A 14,167-nucleotide genomic window follows, 5' to 3' on the forward strand; every position below is an offset into this window, starting at 1 on the left:
GTTTGGTTTCTGCTTTGATCGGCATCTTTTCATTCCAACCACTGTAAAAATTTTTTAAATCAAACATTGATTTTCATCGGTTGTATGAATAAACGCATAACTAAACAAGCTAAATTATTGTGTAACGTTTGTTAACGTGAGTGTTGTGTTTGCCGAAAAATTCAGCTCTAAAGTCGGGTATTTTGTTTTTATCAGACAGCAACGCCCGCAACTAAGACGATACTACGCTCTATACAGCCGTGTTACCACGCCTCAGCCAGGGCTCATCTCGTGCCTCACTGTCAGTACATGATCGATTTCGATCGGACACTCCAAGCATCATCAGACCCAATAGGCGAATCCAAAAGACTACCTTTATTTACTTTCTGTAAAGGAAGGAAGTGTTTGGCAATGTTGAGTTTGTACAGCACATGAGCTAACAAATATTTACCAATACACAAAACAAAAAAAATAAAACTATAGATAAAAAATACTCCCTCACTAGATTTCTCATCGTTGTGGAACATCTTAAGCCAATTTTATTGCTAGTTCTGTCCGGTGCACTGTAGAGGTCGTGTTTTGTTTACAATTTGATTCTTGTTATTTAAGTTTAAAAACCGTTAACGCAAATAAAATGATCTTATCATAAACAATAACTCGCCCCTTAGCATTAACACCCTTGCAATTAACAGTAAAGCACAAATTAGGAAATTGACCCTAAAATAATAGAAACAAATTTTTGTTGACACTAACGATCAGTATCACCGGACATGACCTAGACATTTTCTTGATCAGTATTGAACGAGTTATTAAATTTATGGAAAGTAAATAAAAGAAAAATCTTATAACACTTAAAACTAAAGTTTAAAACATATATTTACACTTATGGTATACTATTACTCACAAGACAGTAAATATAGATAAAAGATGGTAAGTAGTGATCGATTTCGAATGGACACTCCAATACACTCCTTTGAGTCCAAATTGAATTCAAATAATCTCGCCACAGCAAACCTGCAGACTAAGGGAATTTCCATTTACCTGTCCGGATTTCTACTAAAATTCTAAACCTAAGAATTTAAGATTTCTTAACTTATTTTCTATTTAAAAGGGTTCAACAGCATGTTTCCCCTATGTTACAAGATAGGGTGAACCTATGTTAATGGTTCTAACATTAATTTTAGTGAGTACTTAGGTTTGCTGCTGCAGGGAAAATATTGAGATGGGTTTTTTTATTGTAATGCCGATCGATAGCTTAGTTTTAAATAAATAAAAAATTCAAATTTGGTTTGAATATATCCATAAAAAAGCAAACTACAACAGTTAATTTATGCTCCATAAGCATAACAAGGGAATTGTAAATTAATTTTTTTTATTATCTCCGTAACCGTTGGGCATACAACAATGCTTCAATATGGAGAGAAGTTATGAATTTTTTTGTTTTTAGGGTCAAAAATTTGAAAAATTAATTTTTACCCCATAAAACCCCATAAACCCCCGTTCCCAGAGTCCGATTATGCTGTTTCGCGGACTCGTTCAAATAAAAGTAGGTTTACACGTACAAAATTTCAACAAAATCGGATCATTTTTGCTCGAGTTTATCGCGCTAACGGACATATATATATGAATTTGAACGGATGGTGTTTTTGGCCTCTAGGGACCTAAAAACGAAAAAGTAAATGGGTCCCAGGTCTAGGTCTTATCATGAGACCTGCGGTAATAGCTTATTCCCTATATGGGAAATTAGCTAAAAATAAGTATTTCTGTTTTATATGTAAGGACAGTCATATTTCTCCCTTTTTAAATGACTCAGTACACAATACCAATTTGTACAACAATACACAGTACAATTTGGTTTTAGAAAGGGTTTAAGCACAATGAAAGCTTTATCAGATTTTATTAGTGAGATTTCATGGGCTTTGGATGGGTCACAGAGCACAATGGGAGTGTTTTGTGACTTATCCAAGGCATTTGACTGAGTCAACTATGATATCCTTTTGAAAAAGCTAAATATTTATAACATTTCAAAAAATCTGTCCTATGGTTGACTTAACAAACCATTTTCAAAGAACAATAATTACCTAATTAATGTTTAAAAATAATGAAAAATCAATATCAGAATGGGCAAAAGATTACAGTTGGTGTTCCTCAAGGCTCGATTCTTGGACCTTTAATCTTTATTTTGTATATATAAATGATTTGCCTAAAATTGTCTCCAACAATCAGGGCCGTCGCGTGGGTGGGGCGACCACCCCGGGTGCCACAGTCTGGGGGGCGCCGCGTAAGCGGTGGCTTGGAGGGCACCACGGCCAGGGGAGCGCCGCGGCAAAAGTGATACAACAAAATTGAAAAAAAATAATTTTGATACGTATATAACGTAATTTGAAAAGTTATGTATGACTGAATTTTTAATATTACGTTGTATGGATTTTTTAACAAATACATATTATTTGACACCAATAACTTTATATATTTTCAACGTTTTACCAGATAAACATTATATAAAAATGAAGTAGCTAGATTTACTTGTTTACTACTTATTTTGGTAATAACAGCCTAATAATGAACTCCACTGTGGAGTTGAAGGCCCTAGCCAAGGCCGCACTAGATATACCTAGTGCGGCCTTGCCCTAGCCCAGCTTCATTATCTTAATATAAATCAATATTGCAAAGTCGCAGTGTCGCTCTGTCCGTCTGTAGGCCTTTCACATGAGTAGCCTACTAGCCTAGCAGCTGTGTTCTACAGTATTTTTATTTCGCCCGATTACCCTCCCCCACTTCCGTCTCTGACGTCCTGACGATGACTCACGGTAGAGACAATGACCTCAAATAGGCTCAAATATGCATGCGATGACGGGATGCCCATCCCCCCCACCACCGCTACTACCCCACCCCTCCTTTACGGCAGTCTTCGCTCGGCTGTCAGCTTAGTTTGTGAGGTTACGTGAATATTGTGTCCAATATGTCCAAAAAGTTAACGGTTGCACAGCGGAGAAAATTGAATAAAGAAAAGTGAATTTAATATTTAGGTTAGGGACTAGGGTCTTATTTCAGATTTCTAAATGTAATAACGTGGTTTTATTTTATTCTGTCATTCAGTCTGATTTGAGGTTTTGTTTACCATTGTATTAATTTCTATTAGTACTGTATTAATTAATAACATGTATAGTACTTTTTTAGGCCTTAATATTTTCTTACATTAATTGTATGGATTTCATTATCATCTATTAAAAAAAATTTCTTATAAAATGTAAGTAGTTTAATCAATTATTCCTGACTCTAGTATTTTTAAAAGGTTATTCAATACGTTCACGTGACTGTTGTTGAGCATTAAAACGCAAGTAGCAACGCAACCCGCCACGTAACTTTGTATAACGATCATCACTCATCGTGTGTTTGGGGAGGGGCGCCTGACAACATCTCGCCCCGGGCGCCAATAAACCACGCGACGGCCCTGCCAACAATCTTATTTTATATGCCGACGATACAACTGCAGAAGATGCAAATGCAAACACAAATAAAAATACAAATGCGATACAAATGCTGACGATCAAATGTAAAAATGATTCAAAAGAATAAAAGACCAAAATTTAGCTGTTCACGGTGATGCAAAATTTTCTCGGTTTGTACGTAGATTCAAATTTAAATTGGAACAAAAGCATTGAACATTTAATTAGTAGACTGAATTTGTTTTGTTATCAAATGATATGAAACACAATTGACTTAAAAACTCATTTGATGTTATATTATGCAAGATATAACACTCTTCAATATGAAATTGAATTCTGGGGCTTTACATTAAACATTCATTTAATTTTTAAGCTTAAAAAAATGTTTAAGAATAATGACATTTGCACCATGGAGATCATCATGTAAGCCAATTTTTAAAGAATTAGGAGTAATGACTGTTCGGAGTTTAACAATTTTTAAAACACTTTTGACAGTAGAAGGACATTTTGAAAAATTATGTAGTGAAAAGGCTGAGCATGATACTAGGTTTAAAACTAACTTTCAATGTCCGCAGCATCGTCTTTCATTAGTAGAAAAAAACCCGACTTACATGACTATCCTCCATTTTTCCTATCGCTTGGCCATTTTGTAACAGATGTTGTGCAACATTTGATCTTTCCGGTTTGTTGTTCCTCCATGCAGATATGTGGTTTTTGAAGCGGTTAACAAAGTTCACAGTCTGTGCAATGTAGAATCTATCACAATCGTTACAATTGATTTTATAAATGCCCGAAGTATTGAATTTGTTACAATCTTCTATTTTATGATACGTTATTTTACTCATGGTGTTCTGAGTCCTGTAGGCTATTGAAACTCCGTATTTTTTAATCTGTTAGCAGTCCTTTGTGTTGTAGTCCCCGTGTAGCTAAATGTGACATATCTGGGGTTTTCCTCTTTCATCTCTTCTAATGTTGTTCTGCTATGTAGTTTATCCTGGCTTATTGATTTTTCTCCTCGTCTTTCTTGCAGTCTTAATTGTCTTGGTTTGAAATCCATTAACTTGTGCGATCTTCTTAATGATGTCCAGTTATTTCTTCCTATTGGTTTGGCTAAGTGGGATCTTATATGCTCGGTACAGGGTGGATCTAAAGGCTGTGGTCTTGTGGATTGTCGGATGGATAGATTTGCTGTTTAGTGTTTATTGTAGTGTCCGTTTGTGTGGGTTTCCTGTGGATGTCAAACTCTATCTTGAAGTTGTCTTTTTTTTCTAATGTGAGGTCCAGGAAGTTGATCTTTTGGTTTTCTTCAAACTCGTTAGTAAAAGTGTTACTGTTTTAGTCTTTATTTACCGTATTATTTAACCGTATTATTTAATTACTTGTTTATCCAAACTCGTTGGATGGTGGCTGTTAAGTGTCCGCATCATTGTTTCGTGCTCTTCCTCCTAGGCTTGTCTGAAGATAACAAGAATGTCATCTACATATCTAACATACAGTTTTTGCATCCTAAAATAGAAGATTGTAACAAATTCGACGCTTCGGGCATTTATAAAATCAATTGTAACGATTGTGATAGATTCTACATTGGACAGACTATGAACTTCAAAAACCACATATCTGCGTGGAGGAACAACACCGGAAATATCAAATGTTGCACAACACCTGTTACAAAATGGCCATGCAATAGGAAAAATGGAGGATAGTCTATGTATTTTAAAGAATTGTAAGAAAGGATATGTAATGAATGCTTGGGAAGAATTGTATATTTATAAGTAAAAATAGAAATAAACTGATTAGTGAACAAGTAAATTTTGACTCCAGTTATACTTATAACTAGGGTGGTCTGCCGTTACACTTTAGACGCATAAATGAGCTAAGCATTATTTAAAGATTGTCAATGGCTAAAGCAGCTAACAACCTACAATATGTTCCCTTTCAACAGATTCACCGTTTGTTTGCCCGATATTATTTAAGTTCTAAAGAATGACAAATTTATCTGATAGTTAATTTATTTAGTTAAGAATAAGAATAAGAATTGATCAAAGGTTATTAGACATGTGTATTTGACATTTCGTTTAAACGGTCAAGAGCTTCTTTCTTCTTTGCCCAAGATCCGTGTCTGTTAATTGACATCAATCGGTCTAGTGAAAATGGTGGATCCAGAAGCAGGCCTTCAAATGTCTTAACTCTTGATAGGCCTACGTAGGACAAACCTAAGCCATATTCTGAAGATCCAATGTCCACAACAGCCGGGATGTACTCTTGCAATCAACATTTGTTCTACAATTGTCAGGTCAGTTAATTCGTTCGAGACACTTGACACATCCATATTATTTAACGCCGTGAATTTAGTTGCATTTGAACGACAACGCGAACAAATCGGTGATTGGTTTGAAGCTGTTAGTTGTTGGCGATGACAGTTAGTGCAAGTGTAAAATTTTAGTGCATCTAATTCATGTTGGAATTGATTAGCTAACTGCCCATCATTATCAGCTTCTTCCGCCACTGCTTCATCTGGTTCTTCTTTTTTTCACGACGCCACTCTCTTACAATATTTGCATTATTGGTGCGACGACCAGTATTACAACGTGGCCTTTGAGGCATGCCCAAAACAAATATAGCAAAACTGTTACTTCCATTGATAAACTGTTACATTCCAACTTTAACCAAGGATGAAAGTAAACATTGAAATGTTAACAAAACAGTTACAAACCATTAACATATGTTTATCTTATTTAAATGAAACGAGATAAACCAAGATAAACCCATATGTCATAAACCCAATATAATTTTTCTTTCAACTTACATTAAAATAACAAGCGAAATTGCGTGACCCGTAAAGTAAAATCCAGAAGGAAATTTGCTAATATTTTTTACCAAAACATTGTGCTCAGTATTCTTTAGCTGTTGGCCAAATTGCATATCAATTGGTCAAGCCATTACATTCTGAAGCTCTTACAAAAAAGTTACAAAGTGAGGGAAAGTGAGCTTCGCTCAAAAATGTATTGGCCGGTGCTTCCGGTAGCCGATAGGGTATAAGTAGGGACGCCATTCAAGATTCTTGTCATTCGCCTACTGGGTCTTGTGATGATTGAGGTGTCCAATCGAAATTGATCACCACTTACCATCTTTTATGTATTTACAGTCTTGTGAATTACAGTATAAGCTTAACTATATGTTTTAAGTTTTATAAGATGTTTCTTTTATACTTTCCATGAACTAACTTCAAAATTTACAATTTAATTCGAGTAGTCTACTTGTGTTTGTTAGTCTATGGTAAAACCAAGTGATTAACCTTTTACTTGGGAGTGAGGTTACGCTACACTAATTAGTGTTTTGAAACACAACTTTTAAAGCTAAATTAGTTCAAAATTATACTGTAAAATGTGTTTCAGTTTACAAAGCTGGTGTATTAACAAAATATGTAGGCTAGTAATAATAAAAAAAATACCGTATTGTCACAGTTATCTGATTAAAATATATTGCATTGCCTGGAACTATTAACGTAATTGATATGAAAGAAGGCTTACCTTCAAATAATTCCATAGAGAAACCACAATATCTTATGACAATAATTACAATAACAATTACAATAATCTTATGAGGCTTTATATACAACAAAAAAGTAGATATTTTTGTGGTCACTAGTGGTTGAAAAAAGTGGCTCTGGCATGCATAAAAGTACCCTGCGCTAGAGTGAAATAAGGCAGTGGCGGCTCCAGGATTAATTGGAATGTACAACCCAGTGGTTGGATTATAACTCAAGTCAAAAAATGACTGAGCTGTACCTATTGCTTCTGAATAGCCACCACTGAATCTTTTACATGCAACCCTACTAAAAGGAAGCAACACAAAAGTGCTAAAAATCAAAAACTTACCTTGGGTTTCATCCTAGGCTGCTCGCTATTCTGTAAACATAAAGATGTATTAAACTAAAGAAGCAACAAGTACATAAGCATTTGTTAAGAAAAATACACAAACACACTGGTAAGGAGTATTAGAAGTGGTAACAGTAAAAGTCCCGAAATAGGTGAAACACAAACAGCCAGTCATCGTCCTTCTTTAATACATTTTATGAGGCTAGTTATTTAAATGATTAAACTTGTACTATATGTAATGCAGCTTGGTTAGTTAGATAGACATTTGTTGATTGTTTCTGTTGTCTTTTATGGGAATAGATTAATTTCAAAGAAGATGCCAATAAACAACGAATAAGATGGTCAGTTATTCAGCGTAAGAGCGCTTGACTTAGGAATATATCCAGGAATGTTTAATTGATACCGAACTAATCCCATGATAACAGTTCCAGGCAGTTGATACTACAAAAAGTTCAGGACACAATTTTACATTTCACCATTAGGAAGTTGGGAGAGGATTTCTGGGTCTATAGCTCTCCACTGAGAAATTTAATAATTTTAGGGTTGAAACATCTCAATAGACTTGATTTAATTCTGAAATGAGAGTGAAGTTATTACTTTCACAATACTGTATCTGTGCAAGACGAAGTATCTTACCTGTTTTAAATGGTCAATACTCAATGCTGCCAATATTCAGAAGTAACCATACATGGATAGGTCTCCAAAGGCAGCCATGTCATTTAGCAATCTTCTTTGAGCATAAGTCTGCGCCAGTTCCATTGCTAAACAGAAGAAATAATAGTTATTTGTGCAACTAGTGAGAAAAGTAAGCAATTGACTCACTCGAGAGAAATCCTTACTCACGAGCCGTAGGCGAGTGAGTAATGGTTTCTCGAGTGAGGCAATTGTACTTTGAACTCGAGTTGCACATTATACTTTTCCTACAGTTACCATAAAACAAATAAATTGGTCTTATGTTTCTTCAAACATAACCTATTTTTACACAGAAGTGAACTTTTAATATAACATTTAATGTGAAGTGACAAATACAACAGTACAACAGCTGACCAGCTGATTTACAGCCAGTGCTGCCAACGTACTTCGCGCGCATACGACGTTGCCTGCATGTTACGCGCTCACTATTTCGTGCCTTCACGTTGCAAATCTGGAGTGAGACAAAGTAATTAGAGTGAGACAATGTTAACATTGTCTCACTGATGAGCGAATTGGCCACTTTGCTTTCTCAAATCAGTGAGAGAACATGTACATTGTTAGGTAACTGTAGGAAAATTATATTATCAATTAATCACATTAGTTTTCATACATCTACATTAACCAATATTACCCACAATTTTATTGTTTCCTCATATTGTATTCTTTATTTAGGTTTAAGTATATGGTTATTGTGTCATTTTTAACCATCTGGCTCAGGGGTCTTTAAAGAAAATATTTTCTTTTTTATAAAATCTTAATCTATTACGTTACATCCTCTTCAGGAAAAAATTGTAATTATTATACATAGAGTACTCTTAATGTGTTTTGGAGGAACTTTTTTACTTGAACAAAATGCTTAAAAGTCATACCAAGTATCCTTAAGTTCTTATGGCATTACAGTTGACACAAAACAGTAGATAGTATGTAATTAAATACTTATATAATAGGGTTGTAGTATCATGTAAGTGTAACAATTGTGCAGTATGATAATTTTTTGGGTTACAGAAAAAAACAGAATGCCTACTGATAACAATAGGCCTAACACTTAACAAACTAGAAACAATATTTTTTTAACTTGTCATTCTCAAGTTAGGATATAATAAGCAATGCAATTAATGAAGACAGAAAAAATAAAATACCATTGCCTGTATTTTTTTCTTGAATATGCCTACTTAAGTATTTTAACACTGGGGCCTACATTTCAAAAAAAATTTTAGTACATAATAGCATTATAGCAGCTTTCGATTTTGATAATTTAAGGGGGTTTCTAGCACACACTATTTTCCAAACCACCCATGTTAGCTCACATGATATAAAACAGATTACTAAACTATGGAAATGAAAGAATAGCATTTCTTGGTAAACTTACTTTTGGGACACCTAGTACATGATATATGTTATTTATACAAAGGTATTTTATAACAGTTAGTGCTAAACATGAACAAAAACATTAGTTTAGTGATGATCAAAACCAGAAATTTTGAATCTCAAAACCGAAACCCAAACTTTTAAAAATTAAATCCTGAATCTCAAATCTCAAAACTTAAAAGTGCAACTTTTTCACTTAGCTGGTTACAAAGGTCAAGGTTACAAAAAATACAGGTAATAATAAAATGTTAAGTATGCAATCAAAACTGAAAGAGATCAACTCCTGACACTGCTGACATAACATAAATACTTGTTTGATAATCTTAAACTTCAATAAAACATATTTTTTTATAAACTAAAACTACCGACATTAAAATAAATTAAACCTCTAACACCAACATGAAAATGAATATTAGATTAATTAGGACATTTAGTAGTAAATATTTCTTTGTGTTATGAAACTGAATCGTACTTTGGTCGAGTTATAGTATTTAAGATCCCTTTTGAAGTTCAGAATACAGTTTACTTGTTTTATTACTGTTGATGGTGATATGTTTGCTCTATTGCTACGAGCTTGTATGGAAACAGTGTTATTAACAATAACAATGACACAAACAATTTCAGCAGTTTCAAAAATAAAACTGCCAAAATCTTCAATTTCGAAACTTTTGAATCTCGAAATTCCTTGAATCTCAAAACCAAAACTTTTTCAAAGTTTTGATGGTTTTGAGGTTTGAGATTTGGTTTTAACACATCACTACATTAGTTACACAGAGTTTACTTACCCATAATAGCAGCCGGATCAGGGTGGAACTTGGGGTCCATGTTGTACAGCTCAGCACCTCTTCCCCGAATAGCTCGCCCTATGACAAACAGTTGTCAACATCTTGGTAGATCTATTCTTAATCAGTTAAAAAAATGTTCTATTTTTATTTTTGGTATACTCTTTTATTTTCATCCTCAAATTACCATTTAAAGTAATAGTTGGCGCAGCAACGAGCTAACTGCTAGTTCTCATATAAATATTGTTATGATAGGGGGCCTGTGTGGCTAAGCCTGTAGCACAATTGCGGCCCGTGTCCCGGTAAAATTTCCCGAATCCTGGTCCCCCCTAGCTTGCGGCCCCCCTGCACCGCGGGCCCACTGTTGCCAAACTGATCCTGAACCTAAGTGTTGTGCCAGTGTCCTTAGCCAAATATTGTTCTCTGGTATGGAGACAGGTCCTTTGTTAAAGCCATTCATACCATAAAGGACTAGAGGTTTAACAGTGTTAACAAAAATTGTGTATATACAAATACAAGAACGCCGAACAACAAAAAAATACAAAAAAAATACAAGAATTTGTTTTTTATGGTTTAAAAAAAGTCTCTGTTAATTTTATACAAAATTTCATGCAAATAAAATCGGCCAACATTTAAATATGTTTATTCGCAACAATGAAATGTGTAAACGTTGACTGATTAGGATGAAATTTGGTTTGAAATTATCAGATATTTAAATAAAAATATCACATTGTTTTAGATTGCTTGAATATTAAAGAAATTTGCACCCTCCCTAGTCCCCTGTAAAGTGAACTCAGCCCAGCGGCAGTGATAAAGGACCTGTACGCACACCAGAGCAATAACTGGCTTAGGACACGAACCCAACTCTTTGATTCAGCTCAGTCTGTCCTTAACTATAACACCAAGCTGGATGGCTATAGTGGTCACCAACCAAATGTGTGCTATATAAATGAGACGACAGCTTTGTTACTGACCAAGATCAGTTGATTTTGTAGCCAGGACCTTTTAACTATTCATTAAAAGCCCATTATCAAGCAGGGCTGGGTCCAGATTCATTCTTACTGACTTATCTAAGGACCTGCAACCTTATAAATGTTTAAACCTATATTTAAACATTTCAAAATTTTAACTTTACCTGCAATATATATTCTTCAAGTTTTTTTGTATGTAAAAAATCATTTTCTCAGAAAATTCAAATGAACATAATTATGAAACCAGATTTAAAAACAACTTACAAACAGTGCTTTGTAGGCCTAAATACTCAAAGAGTCAAACAAACATTCAATACATGGCAGCTAAATTGTTTAATAATATATCAGTGGAGTCTCGGGAGTTGTCCTTGAACACTTTTAAATCAAAAATGAAAACATATTTAATACAAAAATGTCCATATACAGTGTAGGATTTTTTTTACATGTCAAAATATTTATATTTAATTGTGCCTGTAGTTTATATATATTTTTATACTAGATCTTATTATATTGATTGATTAAATGTAAGAACCGGTATTCATTTGCTGTATTAATACCGGCATTATGTATTTTGTGACGATTGTTAATGCATTGTGAAATGTTTACAACAATAAATTGATTTGATTTATGAAGCACTATAACCACTCAGCTACTTAATACCAAGAGATTTGAACACTGAGTCTATTAGGGAATCCTAGAAATTGTTTCTATTATGTTAAGGAAACCTTAGAAGTAAGTCTGCTAGAATCAGTAGCACTTATATTAGGGGCGGCTCCAGCGGGTAGGGGAAGACTACCCAAAATTTGTGTAGACATTTCAAAATTATCTAAATACTAATAACTACTGATACAATGACTAATTCATTTACCTTTTTTACTAGATAACCTTATGCATAGAAAATAGACATGTCCTCAAAAAGCATTTAACTCACTATTTCGCATTTAATTTTTAAAAAATGTCCCCCATCTTGAGGAGAAATCGCCCAAGCCCCCAATGCCTCGATCAAACTTCTTTTAGATCCTTGTCAGGCCTACCCTAACAATTATTCCTGGAGCCTCCCCTGGTTGTACTATGAATCTGACAAATCTCAGTTAACTACACTGAAATTTTACACGTCTTCCCAGCTCTGAATGTCTTGTCCTTTCCATATAAATAAAACAATAATTTCTTAGTTAACACTGCAAAAGTTGAGAAAAGTCATTGAATTAAGTTTTTTTGAAAAGTCAAAACTGTATTAAAATTAACTCAGCACTGACAAATCATTCAAGATTAAAAAGGCTACCTGGTTTACCGTCGTTTCCCGGAGAGGGCAAAAAACGAGAAATCAACTTTTTCTTGGGTATTTGGATTCCTGGAGCTACAGTCACAAGCTCGATGGTGTAGGATTGATTTCCATTGGTATACATAGGGGCTGAAACCGAAAGAATATGTCAAAAATATGCTTAGCTTACCATAAAAATAACCTACTATTGAAAATTAAAAACAACGATGGATAGTTCAATAGTATATGAGGCTTAAATTCTAAACACATGTTATTTGTCAGTAACAAAGCTACACAGGTCATCACACACCATTCTACACTCATCGTTCACTCATATTTCGGTTAAAATACACACCCAGGTGACGTCCCCATCTCAATGATTGATAATTGATTGATGTTAAAAGATTTTAAAACCTACCAATGTTTTTAGCCAACGTCAACTTCACCCGACATTTTGAAGACTATGAATGTAGGTCTAAACCACTAAAAAATTTTGGTAATCTTATATATACTAAAAAACTTTTGCAAAACTTATGACAGCTAGCCTGACCATACTGGACCAAATTACACGCGGTTGGTACCAAATGAATATTTTCCTGTGGATGTGCAGAATCCCTTTATAAATTAAAATAGGCTCCAAAATAAACACAACAAATTAATTTGAAATTTTGAAAAAATTAACATGGGCGTATGGGTTGCCATGTTGGTGACAAAATAACAACAAAATATAAACAGGAAATCAAAACAAATTAAAGAAATTCCAATCACATGTTTTATTTACAGCGTGGGTTGAAAATAGAGAAGTTTGCATAATACATACTTTTGAAAGTTTTCAACCACAAGGCGGCTCTCGTCAGATCCAAGCATTAAATGAAATTTCTAATCAAGTTCATATTCTTTAACCGTCAAATATTTTTTAATGGGTGTCGGTCAGAATATAAGATTGAAATATTGTTTCATATTAAAAAAATTGTATAACATTAAACCAGTTTCAAATTTGCTAAATAAAAAAATATTTAACTGTGTATTACTTGTTAATTGTTTCTCATTGTTTTTCATTTGTAACTTTAAAATTCTTTATTTCTTATTCTTGCCAATCATCAAGAACATTTATAGATAAATAAAATAAACCACAAAGGAAAAAACCCTAGACTGAAAAAAGCTTTAAACAAATTAACACTTAAAATAACAACTTTGTTTAGGTTGTGGAAAGTCACTTTTAACAATTGCATCAAAATTCATGATAAAAATTCTTTGCAACTCAAGATCTTAGGTTTGGTAAAATATCAAATATCTTTATTTAAACAATTTAAAAATAAGAATAAAATAATCTTAAGTGTCGTAATCTTAAGTAACGTTGTGTATTGTTTTTTACATTCGTGATGAAAAATGTCCGCAATAAACCTTTGAACAACAAATCTTAAGTAGTTCTTATTTAGTTATAGCAAATCTATAATACTGTCTATGAATGTACCTTAAATCTTCTTTAAAAAATACCTACCAGAATGTATCATGCTGACTGAAAATGTATTTAAAAAACAAAATTTCTCACCCTGAGGGACGTACTCCGAGACCGCACCCAATGCCATCCCTTCCGATGTCGCTCGGGCCGTAGCATCAAATCCTGACGCATTTACTGAAATTACAACATCAACAATAAGTATCAGAGCTATAGTATCGATAATCCAACAAAAACCATCAAGGCAAGATCGGATAAGCAGAGGTCAAATAACTCAAGAAATCAAAACCATTAAACTTAAAGTATTAAAATAGCTAAATTTTTAAA

General features: G+C 33.8%; 1 protein-coding gene across 1 annotated transcript in view; it reads right to left on the reverse strand.

Moving 5' to 3' along the window:
• The window catches only part of LOC129005003 (uncharacterized), a 28,881-nt gene that overhangs the window by 5,827 nt on the left and 8,887 nt on the right, over positions 1-14,167 (reverse strand). The window contains exons 8-12 of the mRNA XM_054433750.1: positions 13,934-14,017; positions 12,403-12,531; positions 10,153-10,230; positions 7,943-8,067; positions 7,307-7,336 (exon numbers count right to left, since the gene is read on the reverse strand). Of these exons, the coding sequence (XP_054289725.1) occupies positions 7,979-8,067; positions 10,153-10,230; positions 12,403-12,531; positions 13,934-14,017 (380 nt within the window). The 3' untranslated portion in view covers positions 7,307-7,336; positions 7,943-7,978. The remainder of the gene's footprint in view (positions 1-7,306; positions 7,337-7,942; positions 8,068-10,152; positions 10,231-12,402; positions 12,532-13,933; positions 14,018-14,167) is intronic.

This window comes from Macrosteles quadrilineatus, unplaced genomic scaffold (genome assembly GCF_028750875.1).
Source record: "Macrosteles quadrilineatus isolate MER2022 unplaced genomic scaffold, UCM_ALF_1.0 Scaffold_14__1_contigs__length_3811126, whole genome shotgun sequence".
In the NCBI taxonomy this organism is placed as follows: domain Eukaryota; kingdom Metazoa; phylum Arthropoda; class Insecta; order Hemiptera; family Cicadellidae; genus Macrosteles; species Macrosteles quadrilineatus.